The sequence below is a fragment of the Saccostrea cucullata genome, unplaced genomic scaffold (assembly GCF_032062105.1).
Source record: "Saccostrea cucullata isolate Sc308-1 unplaced genomic scaffold, CSIRO_AGI_Scuc_v1 ctg6671, whole genome shotgun sequence".
NCBI classification, from domain to species: domain Eukaryota; kingdom Metazoa; phylum Mollusca; class Bivalvia; order Ostreida; family Ostreidae; genus Saccostrea; species Saccostrea cuccullata.
The window spans coordinates 11,829-34,816 of NW_026928673.1; the positions used below are offsets into that span (position 1 = coordinate 11,829).

The following is a 22,988-nucleotide window of genomic DNA, read 5'->3' on the forward strand; positions in this document are numbered from 1 at the left end:
TGAAGAACATGAACATGATGGAGGATTATGTTTCAGATATTCAATATCCGGCCAGGCCCTGCAAAGTTTTCTTGTATTTTTTTTAAGTTTGGCAGCAATAGTGGATGTATATTTGAAAGAAATACACAAGTTGTAGTCTTTAACTTGAAATATGGTGGAATAACAAGACTGGGCCCTTTAGGGATTCAGAATAATACTTTTATTAACCGTGTCGATTCCTTTATTGGCATATTAAAGTTTAAGGAAAAGACGGATTGTTTAGCTGCATTTTTTTCAGTAAAACGTAGGGGTTTCAAAAAAACCTATAATTTGCAATATCCATAATCACAGATCCGAGCCAACAAAATAAAATTTGGTGCGTTCTGCAGACCTAACTGTTGATTTACATAAGGTAGTAATGAATCAAAAGAGACATCGTTTATTAAATGTTTATTGCAAGACCGATGCCCATGACTACACTTAATTAAGTCTGTGTATGGTTAAAAAGTCAAATTACATTTACATTGATATAATATTATTATAATTAATATTATTATATATTACATTATAATAACTATATATATATATATATATATATATATATATATATATATATATATATATATATATATATATATATATATATATATATATATATATATATATATATATAAAGCACTAAAAATGACCAACGACACGAACAATAGACAATTTCTATTGTTCGTGTCGTTGGTCATTTTTTTGGTTTTTTAGTGCTTTATATATTATATATATATATATATATATATATATATATATATATATATATATATATATATATATATATATATATATATAAAGCACTAAAAATGACCAACGACACGAACAATAAAAATTGTCAAATTTTCGGGACGCCCTGTCCCTTCCTCAGGACAAAGATAAAAGTTAAAAAGTCATAAGAACAAAGGAAAAAGAGAAACAAAAACAACTAGCACTACTACTAAACTACTAAACACTAGATATTTACATACTTAATTACATGATGAATTGGAAATTTTTAAAAACACTAATAAAGAAAGAAATCCGGACCGCTATGAAATGCGTCCGGTCTATCGGGTATACTCGGGCGAAGTGCGATTTACATAATTGAACGAATTAATTATGCTAATTAATTACGACAATCAGTAAATCGTACATTGTTTCATTCTCTCAAAATGGCGTAACTTTACTTAATAAAGAATAATCGAAGAAAAATAATATAGCAGGGATATTTAAACATATGAATTATGATCAATTATAAATTTTGAAATATTTAAGGACTTATTACCGGGAAAAATAATTAACAAAGGTGTAAGCAATACATAGTTATGAGAGTTGTTCGAGAGTTGGTGACGCAAATTAACTGTAGAGTTTACACTAAATTGAGAGAATAATCTTGTTTAGTATCATCAGGAATTGGGTCTAGTTTACGTTCATTCTGGTGAAGTCATTCAGTTTGTTAATACCATTAGGGCGGAATGACTTCAATCTGTGCATCCAGAACTTTTCTTTGCTTTTTCTCTGAGCATCTGTCCATCTTGGGTTATGGTCAATCACCACTACTGTCATGTCCTCCCATTTGTGACCCTCAAGGTTGAAATGTTCCCCAACGGGTTCATTGAGTTTTTTGGTCCTAATGGTCGAACGGTGGTTATTGACTCTCCTGCGGAGATCTCCTGTTTCACCAATATACTGTTTGGAGCAAACTTTGCAACTGATGAGATAAATGCAGTTGTCAGTATGACAGGACAAATTCCCTAGTATTTTGTAGCTGCGGCCTGTAACAGGGCTGTTAAAACTGTCTGTGTCAGTGCTGTGCTTACAAAGAAGACATCTTCTGTCAGAGCAAGTTTTAAAGCCCCCATTAGGTAATGGGCTGTCCAGTCTGGTTCTTACTACCATGTCCTGTAGGTTCCTTGGGCGTCTGTATGCAGCCAATGGGGGTTCCTTAAAGACCTCTGCCATTCGTTTGTTTGAATGGAGAATTGGTAGGTTCTTTTGAAGGATACCGCTAAGGTTCTTAAGGACGGGATGGTATGTGGTTACCAGAGGGACCCTGCCGCTATTGTCTTTCTCCTTGTAGCGTAATAGCAAAACCTATTACGCTACAAGGAGAAAGACAATAGCGGCAGGGTCCCTCTGGTAACCACATACCATTCCGTCCTTAAGAACCTTAGCGGTATCCTTCAAAAGAACCTACCAATTCTCCATTCAAACAAACGAATGGCAGAGGTCTTTAAGGAACCCCCATTGGCTTCATACAGACGCCCAAGAAACCTAAAGGACATGATAGTAAGAACCAGACTGGACAGCCCATTACCTAATGGGGGCTTTAAAACTTGCTCTGACAGAAGATGTCTTCTTTGTAAGCACAGCACTGACACAGACAGTTTTAACAGCCCTGTTACAGGCCGCAGCTACAAAATACTAGGGAATTTGTCCTGTCATACTGACAACTGCATTTATCTCATCAGTTGCAAAGTTTGCTCCAAACAGTATATTGGTGAAACAGGAGATCTCCGCAGGAGAGTCAATAACCACCGTTCTACCATTAGGACCAAAAAACTCAATGAACCCGTTGGGGAACATTTCAACCTTGAGGGTCACAAATGGGAGGACATGACAGTAGTGGTGATTGACCATAACCCAAGATGGACAGATGCTCAGAGAAAAAGCAAAGAAAAGTTCTGGATGCAAATTTGAAGTCATTCCGCCCTAATGGTATTAACAAACTGAATGACTTCACCAGAATGAACGTAAACTAGACCCAATTCCTGATGATACTAAACAAGATTATTCTCTCAATTTAGTGTAAACTCTACAGTTAATTTGCGTCACCAACTCTCGAACAACTCTCATAACTATGTATTGCTTACACCTTTGTTAATTATTTTTCCCGGTAATAAGTCCTTAAATATTTCAAAATTTATAATTGATCATAATTCATATGTTTAAATATCCCTGCTATATTATTTTTCTTCGATTATTCTTTATTAAGTAAAGTTACGCCATTTTGAGAGAATGAAACAATGTACGATTTACTGATTGTCGTAATTAATTAGCATAATTAATTCGTTCAATTATGTAAATCGCACTTCGCCCGAGTATACCTCTCGATAGACCGGACGCATTTCATAGCGGTCCGGATTTCTTTCTTTATTAGTGTTTTTAAAAATTTCCAATTCATCATGTAATTAAGTATGTAAATATCTAGTGTTTAGTAGTTTAGTAGTAGTGCTAGTTGTTTTTGTTTCTCTTTTTCCTTTGTTCTTATGACTTTTTAACTTTTTTCTTTGTCCTGAGGAAGGGACAGGGCGTCCCGAAAATTTGACAATTTTTATTGTTCGTGTCGTTGGTCATTTTTAGTGCTTTATATAAATTTCCATCTGTGACCTTGTATCTACCCAGCAGGCATTTCAACGTTGATTCAACGTTGAATCAACGTTACACTTCAACATTGAATCAACGTTGAATTTTGGTTGCATATGAAAGTTGAGGCAACGTTGAGACATGACGTTGTTTCAACGTCAATTTTCAACGTTGAATAAACGTTGAAAATGGGTTGAATTTTTGGTTGATTTATGGTTGATTTTTGGTTGCAAATGAAAGTTGAGGCAACGTTGAAGCTTCAACGTTGTTTCAACGTCAAATATCAACATTGAATAAAAGTGAACATTGGTTGAAATTAGGTTGAGATTTGGTTGAAATTTTTCAGTTGTACAAACGTTGATATTTGGTTGAAATCACGTTGAATTCATATTACATTTTGCTTTATAAACAAATACATTTCAAATTCTAATAAAAAAATTTATTCAAGTTGCGTAATATTTATATAAGTTGTGATCTAGTATTATGATTGTGAGAGAATTTATTTTACATGTATTTTTAAGACAAACACAAATTCGGATTCAATCACTGAATCTAAAAAATCACTGCTTAACAAAATTTATATTCCTAGTGAAAAGTGGGTCACAGTAATCACATCCAGGTCCTTCAGAGAACGCGTCTGCCTTCAAAGTACGCGTCTGCCTTCAAAGTACGCGTCTGCCTTACACTACTAAGTTCCACAAAGTGGCGGATCCATTGATTTTAATCAAGCATATAGTTAAGTCCAACGAATGAAAGAAATGAACAGGAGAATCCACCCTCTAAAGCAAAAGCCTATTGATAAAAGAAATAAAGATGTTAAAGCCATTTGTTCGATAAAATGTACGTAACACGTTATTTCAAACGATAAAAATAAATATACATGAATAATTTAAAAAATCAGACAAAGAAATATATTCCGGTATTTGGATTAAATTAACATGATTAAAAGAATTATAGTTGACTTCATGTTATAATTCGTATGAGTATGCTTATAAATAACTATTACTAAAGAAAAATGTTATAGACATACATATACATAGTGTACTTACAAAATGTTGCATTCCTTTGTATAATTCTCACGGGCGAAGAATCTGATGCAATCAAGGCTGACTATATATACAATCAATTCCCCGCACCACTGGTTGATTGAACCTTACGACGAACTACAATTAGTTAAATTGTATAATATATTAGTATACTAGCTTATATTTCATAACCAAATGAATATCAACAAAACACATAATACACTGACCAAGGATGTGCATTTCACGCAGATTTCAAATATACTTATAAAACAAGAATTAAATGATGAACAGATACTAAAAAAACTTAATTTCTTAAATTCATGAAAAGGAAATAATACTTACTGAGCAGAAGTTGATATTCCAGCCTTAATCCTTGTGTATATAGCTTGAAAAACATATTAAATATGAACAGCAAGGAGACGCGCACTTCTTGTCCATCAGTTGAATTCAAATTTTGACCTAGATAAGCTGCAAACAGCTATACTCTGCCCAGCAAGAAAATTGCATAATAAGGTTATCCTGACACTGAAACTGACCAACTAAGCGAGAGGCACTCCTTATCTGATATCTCGAAGGTTTTTGGGGAGTGGATCTTAAGTAATGCAACTTGACCGAAGTTAATTGTCAGTGTGAAAATTCTTATGTGTTTATTTGAATTTTTCTATATTTTGTGAAAAGAAAGATTATAGAATTAATACACACAACAAAAAGCACAATTTAATAAAAAATAAGACTTCTTAGATTCGCTCTGTATACGTGTAATCTGCGCAAGAGTACTATAGTATACGGCACGGATCCATATGAGTCTAATTTTAAGATAATTATTTTTATTAATTCTAGAGTAACATGGAATTACAGTGAGATGTTGGATAAAGATGTTATTATTTATTAAAAGCTTATATTGAACATATTTTATAAATATGTCAAAAAAATAGCATTCACAATTAATTAAAAAATAAAAACAAACCTTTTTTGAAAAATAATTAAAATGAAGCGTTAAATGTAGATGCCATGGTTCATATAAACTCATATTTAAAATTTTATAATGGCACTAGCTATTGGCACAACTCTTTTGAGTAAATCAATTTATAATGCACGCGTTTCATTTATTAAGTATAATTATTATATACATAATATTTTCTAACAATGCATACAGCTGTGTGTATATTGCGAAAAATCGCGTGGATAAGAATTTAAAGACACCTTTATATTTTGAACTTAAAAAACTAAAGTGCTCAATATTTGTTACCCGTTGTTTCAACGTTAAATTTTCCTAACTTTCCTAAAGTTGAAAATATGTTGCATCTTCCACGTTGTTTCAATGTTGAAATCAAAAGACAGTCAACTTTCCATTTTTAAACCTTGTTTTTACTCTACAATATCAGAAAATACTCAACGTTGAAAACATGTTGAATCTTCAACGTTGTTTCAACGTTGAATATCGACGAGCATTCAACGTTGAAAATATGTTGCAGCTTTAACGTTGTTTCTACGTTGAAATATCGACAAACATTCAACGTTGAGAATATGTTGCAGCCTCAACGTTGTTTCAGCGTTGAAATATCGACGAACATTCAACGTTGAAAATATGTTGCAGCCTCAACGTTGTTTCAACGTTGAAATATCGACGAACGTTCAACGTTGAAAATATGTTGCAGCTTCAACGTTGTTTCAACGTTGAAAAAAGGTTGAGGATTCAACGTTGAAACCTCAACGTTGAAACAACGTTGAAATATAGTTGATCAACGTTGCAACCTATATTCCACCTCCTTTCAACGTTGAAACAACGTTGCGTGCCTGCTGGGTACTTGGTAGATCCGACATTTAGGATATACAGTGTTATTGGTTTTTTAGTGCTTTTATATATATATATATATATATATATATATATATATATATATATATATATATATATATAAACAAAGACGTCGAAAGACAAATCTGAGTGGTCTGTACTCTGTTTTATAAGCCTCTCCACTTGTTCTTACTCCTTTATCACAAACCCCACATGAACCCGGCCTTTCCCTATCGTTCTCATGGGTGCATTTTAATCTTCCGAGTTATACATTTTTCTTAAGGTTGTTCATAGTTTTATATCTTTTGATCGTAAGGATACCACCCACGATAATTTGTGTCATCTATGCTAGGTGTGCGCCCAATAGTTACTGACTGCAATACGAACTTATCATTATCTCCACCCCTAATCAATGTGTATTTTTAAACCACAATTTTAGCCGCACCCATTATGTAAACACGTGTTAAACGTGGAAAAAACTACTTTAATTAAGCAAAATCTACATATTTGACAAATTTATGCTTAATGTATTTGGGTTACAATAAAATTGAGCACTGAAGTATATACAGATTATATAAAGTGTTCGCCACTCCAAGTTTTCAAGGAGCTGCATGTGCCAGCCGAAGTCATTCGATATATAACTTATAAACGTGATTTGGTTTTTTAAATTTCCGTTTCCATGGAGCACGTGACATGCCACGTCAATTTATTCTGGCCAATGAAAATTTAAATCACATGCACTGCACGAACTCTCAACTTCAGGAGTATAAAAGGGCCACGATTTCCTGATAATTTCGCAGTGCGCGTTTGGAAGTCGCTCAGAGCGGATCCACGTCAGACTTCATGACTAGTGCGCGCTTCTCAACCGTGTCGGTTGTGTGTAAGTAGCATTGGGATCGGTTGAGAGAAAAATAATCAAATGATAATTGTTATCTTTTCTTCGTGAGCCAGTCAATGAATTTAAGTTCCAATGTTCTTATTTTTTTAATTGTTTGATTTATTAATTTTTTTTTAAATATATCTTTCTAAAAAAAAATCAATAAATGTACAAGCTTATGGAGATTTTACCGCCTTGTAAGTTTTTTCGAGTGGGATTTTTTTTTTTAGTTGCGAAGAAGCAATCGAACTAGGCAATTGTACGTTTGCAGATTTGGGAAGTGTACTTTGTTGTACATGTACTCCATACCAGTTTCAACGGCAACATGTATCCATCGGGATTTGGAATTTGTAGTATTTTTAAAGTGCATATTAAATTAGCTGTTCAGTTCACTGAGTGAAAAAGCAGATTTTTCATTGTACTTTCTGGCATTTATTCACGACAGTGATTAAGGAGTTTGGAAATGTATTAAATTCAGAGATGAGTCGAGCAGTACGTTTTTCTGTCGTCATGAAAGGATTTAACCACCAATACACATGCACTGGGAATATGCCGTCTCTTCTTATTTCTTCTTGAGACGAGGGTTTTATTGTGGTATACCTTACGAAGCATAGTAAAATCAAATACATGTAGTTTACTCTTCGTAAGCAACTATTTTTACAATTTTAATCATGAGCGATAAGTATTTAGGTGAACATTATAACATTTTACATATTCCCAGACACTGCAAGAATAACTTCCTGTAAAATCTCCAAAATCTACAGTCACAAAGATTGTAATTATTTGCCTATGAAGAAGCATACACACACAAAAGAGAGCAATTCGCATACTGTAATACGATTTTTTTTCCGAATGATGGGATTTTACTCTTTTTCATAAAGACAGAAAATTAATCCTCAAATAGTCATCAAAATATAAATTTTTCGTTTAACAAAAACATGGATTAAAGACCTTTCCATTATACCTTTTATGCCCTGAGAAATACAATGCAGAAAATAATATTCTGGATATTTTTTTTTATTTAAATGTCCACCAGCAGGTGGTTTAGCTCACCTGAGATGAAAGCTCAGCTCAGGTAAGCTTTTCTGATCACCCGTAGTCCGTCGTCTATCTGTCCGTCCGTCTGTAAACTTTTCACATTTTCAACTTCTTCTCAAGAACCACCGGGCTAATTTTAACCAAACTTGGTACAAAGCATCCTTGTTTAAGGGGTAGTTTAAAGTGTAATTTAATGAAGACCCGAGCCCCCTTCCAAGGGGAGATTATCAAGACAATAGGGTGGAATGATTTAAAAATATTTTCAAGAAGCACTGGGTAAAAAAAGCTGAAAGTCAAATGAAAGTATCATGGGGTAGTGTAGATTCTAAATTGTTCAAATCATGACCCCAGGGGTAGGGCGGGGTCACAATAGGGAATCCAAGTTTTACATTGAAATATATAGGAAAAATCTTCTCAAGAACCACTGCCCAGAAAATAATAAACTTATGTGGAAGCATTCTGGGTTAGTGTAGATTCTACAATCTCCAAATTATGACCCAGGGGATTGGATGGGGACACACATGGTATGGAATAGCACAGTCAAAATTACTCAGGTGAGCGATATGACCCATAGGCCTCTTGTTTTCTATGATGAAACTTCATTATAAATTATAAATTCACAAATTGAAAATGATTTTTTTATATACACTGTGTCTGAAGGTAAAGGCATTCAGTGCGCCTTGTTCACCAATCTCCTTTAATAAAAATTAACACTATAATTTAACTGTTCAAAATTTCATTTAAATTTTAAATCACTAGTTTTTAAACGATGCCCGATTTTTCAACTGTTCGGTAGATGGAGGACGTAAAAGTGTGTGACGATCTATGATAAACTGAAGTTCTTTAGTGGGGGGGGGGGCATAAAAATAAAAGAGAAAACAATATAGTTATAATATCATCTTCGCTAGCCAAGGGTGACGATCCACGGTGTTTCTCTATTCATGTGAATAGAGAAACACCGTGGATCGTCACCCTTGGCTAGCGAAGATGTTATAATATGTGCTCTACAGTGTAAAAAATCATGTTTAAAATGTGTTAGAGTATTCAAATTTTAAACGAAAATGCGTTTTACAATTAACCACAGCGGATTTAAAAACTAACATTTACTCATATAATATTTTGAGCGGGAAGACTTTTACAGCATTTGTAAGATTTTCTGGAACTGCACTTTCCCCTATAGTCAATGTACCTGTATCTAGTACTTGGCTAGAAGATTTTCCCTATATTTGGCATGTACACTGAAGTCAAATGTAAGTTATATTACCTATGGAAAAAATAAAAGAATTTGCTGTAGTTTTTACATAAAATCCCGGCAATATCCATAAAATACATTATAAGTAGACGAGCTACATTTAAATATGTAAATGCGGCTAACCAATATCGGTGCCGCTGTTAAGTGATATTTTGAAACAGGATTTTACTATTGAATTAAACGACAAGCGAGAGGAATTCAGCTTTCCAATCGTCGACTTTCCTTGTCTCTTAAAATGTGTTGTTTCCCAAATAATTCGATACGTGAGACCTCATAACGTTCTGAAAACGATTATTTTTTATGCACCGAGACAGCCTACTGACATGTAAGTTGATATTACAGAAATCTAAATACGTGTAACCTCGTTAAAATTCAACTTTTCATAAAATATAAAATGACATTTTTAGCAAGCTAAATCTCTCTATTTTATGTTGTATTTTGACTGACATAGTTCGCACTAATTATTGACCCTTTGTTTCACGCTAAATTTGAATAACACTTGATCAATACACTCCACACGGTGAGTGTGACCGGACAACAGGGGATATAGTTCCTTCAAGGCACCTGATCCCCCATCTTGGGTTTTTCAGGGCGTGTTCTGTTCTTCTTGTTAAAAACTTCGAATAGCAACAGATTAAAACAAGCGTATCTGAGTATAAAGTTATAAACATATTACAGCCTTTCTACTGCGCAGGTAAGACTGAAATTAAAGCATGTATGCACGTGTAAGTAACTGAGGAAAAAAAATCATGACTATTATCACACCATAAAGTTAGTCTGATCAATTTCCGTATTATATGTAACTGTCTACCAATGGCAGTGATCTTCTCTGACATTTGTTGTGTTGTTGTTAAGCTGTATATGTGGTGCGAAAACTGATTACCCTGAAATTTACAAAATAAATCACTGGACAACTGCCAAGAAATTACTTTCACTTTAAGACCAAAATACACAGCTATTTCTTCATTTGTTCTCCTTATTTAACAACTGGCATATAAATGTGTGCAGAAGTACAAAAAGAGTACACACAAGTACCCTTAAATTGATATATTAAATGGATGCAGTGGATGAGTTTGTCTTCAAAACGCGATGTGGGAAAAAGATCATACAGTTATTATTTATATTAAAAGGACTTCATTGACAATATTTATGTAGTCTTCAGAAGAAAGGTCTTCCGAAATGCCAATGGACACTAACCTTTCTCCTTTATGAGCCGGCGGGCAGCCGACTTGTTTGTTTTTGTTTTTTTTTATAAATATTCCAAGGAAACGGAATAAATTCAAAACCATAAACATGTGAAGAAAATTTCAAATACTTTTTTTGACTAAGATTGATTGATTGTATGTTGTTTATCGTAGCTCTCGAAATTTTTTCACTCAGATGGAGATGCCACTATTTGCTGTTGGAGAACTGCAATTTTTCTCCTATACTCGGCACTCAGCGTCATTGATCAGGAGATCTTTTTCGTGCCAGCACTGTTACAACGCACTTTGAAAAATTACGCACTTTGAGAATTTTTTTCAAAGTGCGTTAAATTTTGGGACCAAGTCAACGCACTTTGAAAAAATAAAATATCTTTTCAAAGTGCGTTAATAAGGACCATTTTAACGCACTTTGAAAAACTGTGTATGGATTTGTCAATATTCCTGCAAATCTTAGGTATGATAAATAATTGAGCCTGTTTGATAAGTCTTCTGTGAAGAGGTCACATCAGAATGTGAAAGCGAGCGATTTTGATTTTTCCATACTTAGAAAATTCTTTCTCTAGCATAGGCAACAGTACCGGAATGGGGGGTTACATGTAGGGCTAGGCACATAAATATTTTGCAAAAATATACATAATATATACATGTATGCATTAAAAATTGGGGCTTACCTGTGGGGTCAACTTTCAATTTGCTACCGACGGCTATGTACAATGTTTAAGAAAAAAAAGAGTTGGGATGAGAGACCTTCTACTCGTCTTCTCCTTGTTCTCAATGAGGTTAAATGAGTTCATGTAAATTTAAAAAAGTTTTTCGAAAGATATAATTATTACAATTTGATTTCCTCTATTACTAAAATCCAAGTCTAGAATTTTTATTTTCATTCATATCTTTTTTTCAAAGTGCGTTAAATGCCTACATGGTAAAAAATTATAATGTGCATTCTCAACGCACTTTGAAAAAAATTTTCAAATTGCGTTGAGTGTGTCCAAAATTTAACGCACTTTGAAAAATTTTACGCACTTTGAAAAATTTTTTCAAAGTGCTTAATTTTTTCAAAGTGCGTTGCCACACAGCACCTGCTGCGACAGGTGACCTCGGCATACACGGTCTCATCCGATCAAGGACCGGTCTCCACGCCCCACAGTGGGATTCGAACACGCGGCGTAAAGATCCACACTATACTTTATACGTGTTTTGAATATGAAATATTCTGTGGATTAATGCGGGTTAAATATTAGCAGTCGACAGGGGATGTCTACACCTCCTAGACAAATGATCATAGTTTTCGGGGTCCGTGGTTTCGTTATGTCTTGTGTACAAATTCTAATCAATAATTATTTTTTTTAGATCGATGAATGTTCATTTGTTCACTATTTTTAAAAAATTATTGATTTATTTACTCGTAAGATATCATTTTTTGCCAAACTGAAAAATACTGTAAATGTATTATATTTAGCGTGTACGATATTTGGCGGAAATTGAATTTTGAATAAGTTAGCGTAGACTTCATTTAGCGCATTTCTTCATATTCTTATTTATGTGTATAGTTGCGAGACATTTAGCGTTGTACTTGATTTAGCGGTTGTTGCGTACCGCCAAAGCCGCTAAAAAGAATACACCGCCAAATGTAATACGTTTACAGTAACGAAATGTTGTGAGTGATTGCTTCAATTATTATGAAGAAAATTTTAGGCCGGAATAAATGGATTTTATATGCCTCAGATAATTGGAATCGTTGGTTGAATATTTAAAAAATGCCTTTGAATGTGAGAAAAATTCTCTTTGCAAATATAGTAGCGGTATGCATTACATTAATTATACTGAATGTGCATTGAAGAAGTCGTCAGTGCAGTGGACATGGTGGACATATTATGGGTACTAGTGCCTTAATTAAGCTCACCTTCTAACACTTTCTTAGATTGTTCTATGCAAATGTTATCATTTGTATCAAAAGACTCATATAAACAATTTATTACTATAAAACCCAAAATGTGGGGGTAGGTTAAATCGTAAGATTTTTTTCATTTGAATTTTGAGAAAATGATAGATCCACGCACGTATTTCCAAACCACGTGACTATATTCTCTCAAACTTCCGGTTTTGAAAATGGCTCATATATACATGTAGGTGTAGGAAAAGAATGGGACACTTCTGATTAATTTCCCACGATTCCAGGGAGTTCAACTCCGAGGATGGCGACATCAGAGAGTCTAGCGATCATCATCGCCTCAGACGGTACGTACTGGGGACTAATTAGGGGAGAAATCCGTCTTCAAAATCAGGAAGATTGTGAACGCCATTGGATTGTTTTATGTTTACTGTCAGGCGGATCAATTTCGAGGTCCAGAGGGGCGAGGGATGAAGTCGGACTTTTATGTCGGAAAGGAGTTCTCTGAGGCATCAACAAATGCCCTGAGGCATTTGTTTGTAAATTTAGTTTTTGAAAAATTATCCTGAAGTTGTTTTTCACAGTTCGCTGCCAATGTGGCATGACAAGTTATGTTCCAAAACATGAATCAGCTGATTTTCAGATAAATACTCACACCTCATGTGTTACGTAAACTGATGCTGATTTCATACGTAAGAGGTTAAATAAATTAAGTGAGGTATGAAACTTTGTCTCTGAAATGCAAATCGACAGTTATTTTTTGTGTCCAGGTTGAATTTTAGAACTTAATTAAACGTACATTAGGCCTACATTTTAACTTATTATGTTGTAATTGGTTCAGGGATAATGTGTGTATAATTCTAGTAGAAGTACAATTGACAATAATTTTAATCTTGAACCAGCTGATATCTTTAAATTTATAATTCAGCCTTTAATAACTCATTTTACTAGTTAGAATTGTCTTAAGTCAAATTGAATGGGTCGTAGGAGAAATAACCAATATAGTCTGAGTCGATGCTAGCTGATTTAAAGAATTACAGTATAAGAGACTTCATAATCTCAGCTGGGAAGAACATTTTATCAGAAAGACTTGCCTCTGCATGTCTTTGCTAGCCAAGGGTCTGATTTATTGAAGAATTTGTTTGAATGCCAAGATGGTTTCAATAGTGATCCACCTATATTTGTAAATTTGTGGTACCTTTCTTTTCCTAATTCAAATTTAAGAATTTTGTCATTAAAACTCCTCACAAATGATATCTCAGCATCAGCAATAAGTCTTGGGATCAATATAGATTGATTGATTGTTGTTTCACATCCCATCTGAGATTTTATCACTGAAAGTTTAGAGATAACCATTTTCAGTGATTTAGGATTTAAATGTTAGACCTCTATTCAGCACTAAGGCAGGGATCACTTTGGGCTGCGCCTTTGCGCCATTGGCGCTCAATATTTGTAAATGGCGCACTAAAAAATTAGAAAGGGGTCAGTCTGGCGCATGTCTTACAGATATGGCGCTATAACATGCAAAACTGCGGGTCGAAACTCTTATCTTGGTGCATTTTAGGACCGTTTTCAAGCTGACCAATTGTATTCATGACATATCTGAGCATACTGTTACTTCGTTCAATCAGACTCTTTGTAGTCGCGTATGTTCTTTACACCAGCAGAGCGTCTGGTTGATGAAGACTAAAATCGGAATTGTACACGGAATATTTCCTTCGTTTAGATTACGCTACTAGAAATTTTTTTTACCGAATACGGAGTCAATTATATTTATTAAAATTATATGTAATGATTTAAATAATAAACATATAAAAGTAATACTCCAGTATGTAATATGTTCTAATATGTAATATTGATTTTTTCTTAAAACTTCGATTATTTATTTCGAAACAAAACAAGTACAAGTTACTCATTGTGTATCCAGACACTTGCCCGAAATGCCTCCAAAGCGAAGATTAGTTTTGGGCCAACTGACCCAAAATAACGAAAGCTTTCGTTTGTTTTACAAATAAAACGACGGAAACTTTTTCATTCCCAGAATCGGCAGAGGTCTCTGACTAAGAAAAACAGTCCAAGACGTTGACTCCTGATGTCAACGGCAACGATGTTCGTCATTTCAAGTGGCTAACTTTGCACCCGTGGTTGGAATTTGATCAGATGGGACTAAACGTTTTGCAAACAAATAAAAATTTTCTCATTTCAGTTTTTTGCGTATTTTGCTCCGAGTTCTTTGCATACAAAACCAGTCCATACCATTTGAACCAAATTTAATCTGCAACTGCCCCAGGTCTATTCAGTAGAGAAATGTGCATGTAAGTTTGCATCCTTTATAATTCAGCTCTTCAACAACTTTCGAGAACTAAATCGATAAAATCAAAGGGGCGAGGAATTAACTTAGGTATTCTGTTTATCAATTAAATTTATACTCTGTTGTATGAAGTCTTAAACAATTCTCAAATATAACATTTTTCAGTACTGAGATGAAATTTAAAAAAAAAAAAAAACTTCTTTTATATTTATAATATTATTCATTTTATTTAAATAAAAATCAAATTGGTTGTGTCAGAAATGGCATTTAAAAACCCTCAAAGACCCATCAAATTTACTTGAAATTCATCACAAAATAGCAATTGGAAAATCAATTTTTCCCGGGGGGCTTCGCCCCCCTGGACCCCAATGGGGGCCTAACGCGGCTTTAAATTCATCACAAAATAGCATGGAAAATCAATTTTTCCCGGGGGCTTCGCCCCCTGGACCCCCTACCGGGGCGTTGCCCCTGGACCCCAATGGGGGCCTATCGCAGCCCCCATACCCCCGGTGGATGGCCCATGGATTTTAATGTTGATGGGCCAATTGGCCCATCAACATTAAAATCCAGAGTGATCCCTGCTAAGGTACATTGAGCTGTTAGGGTTCTTTTCATGCCAGCATTAACATGATGTAACAGGAAAGGAGAAAATGTACCAAGGGACCTTGGTTTTAAAGGTCTCATCTGAAAGACCTGTTACTTTCACTTCTAGTGTCAGGTATTATGTGAAGGAACATGCAGTTACTAGTTACTACCTAGTAACATAATGTCATCTGAATGTAACAATCACTGTTTCCAAGTAGTCTACTTCTTAATTAAGTCTCTATATTTTTATGCCCTCCTTTGATGAAGGAAGGGTATATTGCTTTGCTGCTATCGGTTTGTCAGTCTGTTAATTTGTCTGTCAGTCTACCACTAGTTTCCATGTCTTTTCACTGCAGAGGTTGCACACTGAAAGGAAATTTGGTATACAGATTTATCATTAGAATATCTAGCGGTCAAGTTCTGTTTTGGGTACAATTAAGCAATTTTTGACAGAGTTATCCTCTTTAACTTAGAAAAATTCCAGTTATTTACAGTTTCCATTATCTTAGCTGCAGATCTGTAGCTCTCCGAAAAAAAAATATTTTGATAGACCGGAGAGCTACAGTACCACCCATTGAAAAAAACGTATATTTATTGCGGACAAAAAAGTGCGCTCGGTTCTCGATTTATTTCTCCATGTTTTTGAAACTGTAATCTCAAAATATTACTAACCGTTTGTTCTTAACATATTCTTTCGCTGTTTCCACAACCAAACATTCCTTATAATTGTTGTTAATAGTCCTCCTGACCCTGATATTGTAATCATCGAACATTTCGCTTATATATACTGCCATTTTGGTTTCAAAGATAATTCGGTCCAATATACTTCGTTCAGATGTCAACTACGAGAGTACTTGATAGAAGATAAAGGAATTTTTTAAAATCTTTCCTTATTTGTAATTGAGGTAAGAATTTGGAGGAATTAATTAAGAACCGAGCGCACTTTTTGTGCGCAATAAATATACAGTTTTTTCTATGGGTGGCACTGTAGCTCTCCGGTCTATCAATATTTTTTTTTTTCGGAGAGCTACAGATCTGCAGTTACCATTATCTTTGCATGTTTATCCAAGAAGGGGTGGGGGTGATAAATAAACAACGGCTCTAATTCACACTTTTCAGAAACATTTGTTTATAATTTTAGCCATGCAAAATTAAGATTGAATTGGTTGAATGTTCATAAAGTTATTACGGCTCTAATTCACACTTTTCAGAAACATTTGTTTATAGTGATAGCCATGCAAAATTAAGATTGAATTGGTTGAATGTTCATAAAGTTATAAACATTGCATGTCTTTTTGAGACATTTATTTTCATAACCTACATGAAATTTAATTATAAAATTGTTAATATATACCTGTTGGAGATGATATTTGAAAACTTTATAATTTTACTTACACAAATATAAAATTTCATAATAGTACGTCACGTAGCATTATATTGATCAAGCTAGCTATGTTCTTAGTACCATTTCTCTCCTAATCAGATAGTAAACAAGTGGTAAGCATTTCATTTGTATGTTAATGTGTGCCATGCAGTACAGTCACTGCTATACACATCTACTCCCCTATCACTGTGTATTGAACTATTCCTAGGAACCCTGGCATTACATGTACTTTCACTTTGTCTTTCAGTTTCATTTTTGTTCTTGATAATCTATTCCACCTGATAAGATTACAGGATATTCCTAAAATATTAAAGTGTTGAAAAATGAGCATGTGAATAAGCACTATTGTAAAGTAGAACAAACGTATTAACACTCTTGGGATTGGTAATAATTAATAATACATGAACTAGATATAATTCTAAGGTAAAAAAGAAAAAAGGTGAACAATTAAATAATAGACTTAGTCTACCCTACACTGATAGTGATAGAAAGGTCACAACTCACAAGTGGTGTTCGGAATTATCCAAATATCCATGTCTGTATTCTCATTTTGATTTAATATATTGCATACAAAAGCAAAAAAAAAAAGAAAAAACTGAAAGAAAACAAAATGTAGAACTTGAGCATAGAATTTTAATTTACTTTTATTTAGTTTTAACATCAGTGTATATTGGGTGAAAGGAGAAAGAGAAATATATAGCGACAAAATATATGCTGCCAATTGGATCAAAACTGAAATCATATTAAGATGACTGCATCAAGGGATGGACTTTTGAGACATTTTTCCTCCTCAGAATGTTCTAAGTGCTTTCTAGATTGTACATGTAATGTCGGACCTTCCATCTGTTCTATGGCAGTTTTTGCTGATAATTCAATATTTGTTGACAAACATTTAAGTTACACTCAGATAGCACATGCCTGTTGAAAACACAATTTTTTTCTAATTAAGTCTCAATTTACCAATATACCAAGGTTTTACTTTGGGATTACTTGTAAGGGAAAGAGTTGGGAACTTCAGTTACATAAACATGTGTAATCCAAATGTATTTAAAATCTTTCATAGTATCTATAGGATAAAGAAACTTAGTTATTTTCCAGGAAATTCAGTTGTTAAAAATAATGTTTAATCTGGAGTATTGTCTTATCTGGCAAGTTTATTCATTTTAGACATGTTTTATGATGAAGAACATTTATTAGCTAAATTTTACTTTGTACATGTGTTGTATTGCTATTTTGTAAAGTTGCATATAACATACAGAATATCTTGATGTATATGTAACAAAATCATTGTCTAGTTGGTCAATTCATTCCCCATAAGCTACTGTAAATATGCTATTTTATGCTGATTTTTAGCTCTACTGGTCAGAGACCAGAAGAGGTTATGTGATAGTAATGCGTCCGTCGTCCGTCCGTCTGTCTGTCTGTCTGTCCGTCTGTCTGTCTGTAAACAATTTTTCAAAATGCTACTCCTCCTACAGTTTTAGTCTGATTTCAATATAACTTGGCACACAAGTAGACTACACTAAGATACATAATTCTATGTATCGGTTTCTGATTTCGATGAACGATGTTGCCGTGGTTACTAAAAATAGAAATTTCTGTGAAATTCTTTCAAAATGCTACTCCTCCTACAGTTTTGGTCTTATTTCAATATAACTTGGCACACAAGTAGACTACACTAAGATACATAATTCTGTATATCGGTTTTTGATTTCGATGAACGGTGTTGCCGTGGTTACTAAAAATAGAAATTTGTGAAATTCTTTCAAAATGCTACTCCTCCTACAGTTTTGGTCTATATAACTTGGCACACAAGTAGACTACTTTAAGATACATTATTCTGTGTATCGGTTTTTGATTTCGATGAACGGTTTTGCCGTGGTTACTAAAAATAGAAATTTCTGTGAAATTCTTTCAAAATGCTACTCCTCCTACAGTTTTAGTCTGATTTCAATATAACTTGGCACACAAGTAGACTACACTAAGATACATAATTCTGTATATCGGTTTTTGATTTCGATGAACGGTGTTGCCATGGTTACTAAAAATAGAAATTTTTGTTAAATACTCTCAAAATGCTACTCCAAATACAGTTTTAGTCTGATTATTATATAATGTGGCATGCAAGTAGACTACACTAAGAACATAAATGCCCATATTCACACCTATGTTTAAACTAGGTTTAGCTGTAAGAAGGACTCACATTTTTTTAAATCTGTTTCACACCTGCTTCTCAGGAGTGAGCTCTTCTCAGAAATTAAGGTAAACCTAAACCTGGTCTAGGGTAGGTTTAAATGTTAAAGATAGTATTATTCTAACTATGGAAGACCACATAGATGGTGTAGAATGGCTTGAACGCATTGACCAACTGTTTGTTAGACGACCTAGAACTATCTGTGATAGATTACATCCATTTCTTTTTTATAGGAATGTCAAAATTGTCAATTATTGATATTCGATAGGAGTATTCGAATATGCGATAAAATAAATACATCTTGCATAATTAAATATATATCTTCACTCTCCTGTAAAGCAGTATAGATTTTATTTTGGAATTCAAATATATATTTTTAAAAGAATTATTGAATAGTATACATCCAAAATGTAATGACTGTTTTTAGAAAATTCAAAAGATTCTTTAATATTTTCCAGATTAAGTGAATGTCTAATTAAAGTCTACACTGATAACTCCTACAAATTTATACCAAGCAGAACAATTATCTAACGGTGAAATATTAAAAGTAATTACTTTTTGCTAAATATAATTTCCTGATAATGATTTTTTATAATATTTACATAAAGAAGTCCGTGTGTTTACTGTAAAACTGGGCACTTGATTCAATTTCTAATAAAACTTGTCAGGTTTTTCTCTCTTTTTAATGCATGTATACTTAAAAACAAATATTTGAATCATAAATTTATATTCGAATATCAACTAATCGAATGAATATCCGAATATTCGTTGACATCCCTACTTTTTTATGATGAGGAAGATTTTCTTGTGAGATTCTGTTTTTGTAAACGTGACACTCTCCTTATAATTGATATACTTGGAAATGATCTAGAACCAAATCAGAGAAAACTTATGTCAGTTTCACCCCTCAACCAGCTTTTGATAGCGTTAAGATTTTTTGCTACAGGAGCATTTCAGCAAGTGAATGGGGATTTATTTTGGATTTCACAGTCAACAATAAGTAGGGTTGTTAAAAGAGTTTCTCATAATGATTTTAGCTGAGTGGATGTCCTGATATTTACACCATTTCTACTGTTAAATTCCTTTGTTAAGTTTTCCCATTCCAAATTTTTCTTGGGGATCATTTTAGCATCAGTAGCTTTGTTTTCAGTTATGTCCTTTTTTGACCCCACTAAATTAACAAGGGTACACTTTTCGAGTTCTGTAAAATTTGGACCTTTCTTCCCAGTCATTGTACATGCAATACCAAATGAATAAAGCAAACAAAAGAGAGGTTCAGGTAAAACAAGTTTTATTTTAAGTGTGAAACACAGGTGAGTTCAAAGTGAACTCAGCTCAAATGGGATTTAAACCCAGTTTACCTGAACTAGGCTTACTATTTAAATCTACCTTACCTAAGACACAGGTGTGAATATGGGCAAAAGAGACTTAATCAAGGATCATTATTCTATTTATTGCTGTTGAAAAGTTTCAATTTCCAGCTGCTTAAGTACTTTTCTCTTCCTTTGCTATAAGTACAAACCAGTAGAGCTTCAGTCTCGACAGAGACTTCTGGTTGTTATAGTGGTTTTGACAGACAAACATATGAAATACAGTCAACATGGTCAAAATTCTCATCTTGAATTCAATGGGACTAAGGAAAAACTGAGAGATATCAATGATTTAAGGTATCCATGCAGAGTAAAAACACTTAAAGAATAAATGGTTTGGACCTCCATATCACTTCTGCATATCCATTATGTCCATGGTATTTGAGATATATCAGTAATATCACTATCAGTGTTTGAGATACTAAATTTATACTGTACAAGACACAGATACCAACACAGGACAAGATGACTGCATGGGGCGCAAGATGACTGGGGGATATAAATATATTAACCTAAGATGAGGCATCTTACGAGATGTGTCAGAGTTTGTTTTACGAATTGCAGTCTTCCTCAGTTTTACAGGAAAAACAAGGGAAGGAACTGAATACTCGCTGTACCATGAACCTATATCTAGGCAAACCTGTAGTGTCTGATACAAGGAAAAAAGTTTGCTGATATGTAGACAGATGTTGTCAATTTAAATTGAATCAATCAGAAGGATATTTATATAAAGAATTATGCTACAATGATCAATGGTGATCATGTTTATTCTGTTTTATGACATGTTATATACAGCTTGTACATCATTGATAAAGGATACAGGCTCTATAGGTCAAGTGTTGAATTTAGTTAACAATCCCTCAATTCTGAGAAAATGTCAGCCTTTCCTAACTTCTTTTGAAGGTGGTTATAAATATTTTTATTGTCAATGTTCATACATGTAGCTGTAACATAAAGCTATTATCAAATACATTTTTCATTCACTTGATTCGATGGCTTGGAGGTTAAAATCAATATGTTTGGGTTTCAACTAATGAGGATGCCCATGGGTATAGGACATGGGGATTTACAGGGGTTTATATTTGATGTGTCTCATTAACTGTCATTGGTTTCTGAGTTAGGATGAATTTGTAGTTAGATAAAGTCTGTGAATCGAGGCATTTTCCTTGCGACAGGTGCTGAACCACTTAGCATCACTTAATTCCACTACTGTGATAATAGGGTTATAAAACGATATCCTCAAATGTTCACATAACATTAACAAATCCTTATCAGGATACAAGTACCATACTTCTGAAATTTATGAATAAAGTTCATCAAAAGAATAAGCAAAAATATGCATAAGTATGTACATGCTCTACATGTACATGTATCACTGCAATTGTATTTAACTTAACAATACATGTACCTGGTACATGCTGTAAATTGTAAGACTATTTTTGTACATTATTTAGCCGTAGCTGATATACATGTAATATTGTGTTTTGCAGATGAGAGCGACAGTGACGTGGAAATTCTTAGGGAGGAAAAGAACGAAGACCTGGACGTGATCATTGTCGCTGAAACAACAGTCAAGCCAGTGCCAAGATTAGGGATGGGAACCAGTGGATTGGAACCAGTTAAGACTGGTCAGTCCTGTGAGGGCCTGCGGCCGGAGGTTCCGGTTGACCTGTCACTGGACGAGTGTACAAACGACGACGGTCTCCCCACGGTCACCACTCCTCTAGATCTGTCCTCTAAGAAGTGTTCTGGCGATGACTCCGACCTAGATCTGGACTCTAGTAGTTCCTTCCTAGCAGAGCAGACAGCTAGTACGCTGTCAGACTTCCTGAAAGAGTCGTTCCCCCCTAACGTCAAAATACTGCCCAAATCTGACAATGATTGTGCCCAACCTAACTGTGATAATTCTGACCCTAAATCCCTGGATGATCACATGGATACGTATCCTAAGAAGATGGACCTGTTTGACGGCTCCCTCCTGCCTGGTTCTGGTCTCCCCGCCACGGATCTGTCTGGTGCAGGTCTCCCCTCCGCAGATCTGACGGTCACGGGGCACCTTCCTGCTGTCATTCCTCCTAACACCAGCGTTGGTGATATCCCGGTGTCTTTCTCTGATAACATTAGAAAACACTCCAGCAAACGTGCATCTTCATCCACCGATGACGTCTGCACGCTAAAGAAAATGAAAAAGGAGGAAGAGCTGTTTAACAGCGAGGCATGGAAATCACTAGATCTGGACTTTCTGTCAGAGTCGAGTACAAGTACCTACCAACATACCGGCAGTTGTGATACCAAGAGTGCACCCGTGTCTGTGGCAGCCCCAGGCAGTGCTGTCCATGGAAGATCGTACAGTGTGTCCTCCGAGACATTCACCAAGCACCTGCCTCCCAAGAAACAGAGCTGTTTCCGTCAGGCGAGTGACCCAGGGTTCAGTCCTGCAGCCCGCCCTGTGTCCCCCCAGCCTTCCTGCAGCAGCTGGGGGTCAGAGAAGTGTACCAGCTGTAATATCTCCCTCCTGGGGTTCAGAATCTCTCGCTGTATACAGGGACACCCCACCTGTGCCTTCTGCTTAGAGGAACAGGTCAAACTAGTCCTCACTGGCAAAACCAAGGTAAAGTATCTCAGTCTGTTGATCAGTCTTTTTCTGTTGAAAATTTTGTATTTCAAATCCACTGAAGGTAGAGGTTGATTTGCT

At 34.7% G+C, this 22,988-nt stretch overlaps 1 protein-coding gene across 1 annotated transcript; it reads left to right on the plus strand.

Annotated features, from left to right (window-relative positions):
- Window positions 1-12,678: 12,678 nt before the first annotated feature.
- On the plus strand, window positions 12,679-22,904 carry LOC134278385 (uncharacterized; the record flags this gene model as incomplete). Its single annotated transcript, XM_062760706.1, has 2 exons — window positions 12,679-12,796; window positions 21,784-22,904. Coding segments are annotated over exons 1-2 (1,164 nt in total), but the record flags the coding sequence as incomplete, so codon positions are not given.
- Between the last annotated feature and the right edge of the window lie 84 nt (window positions 22,905-22,988).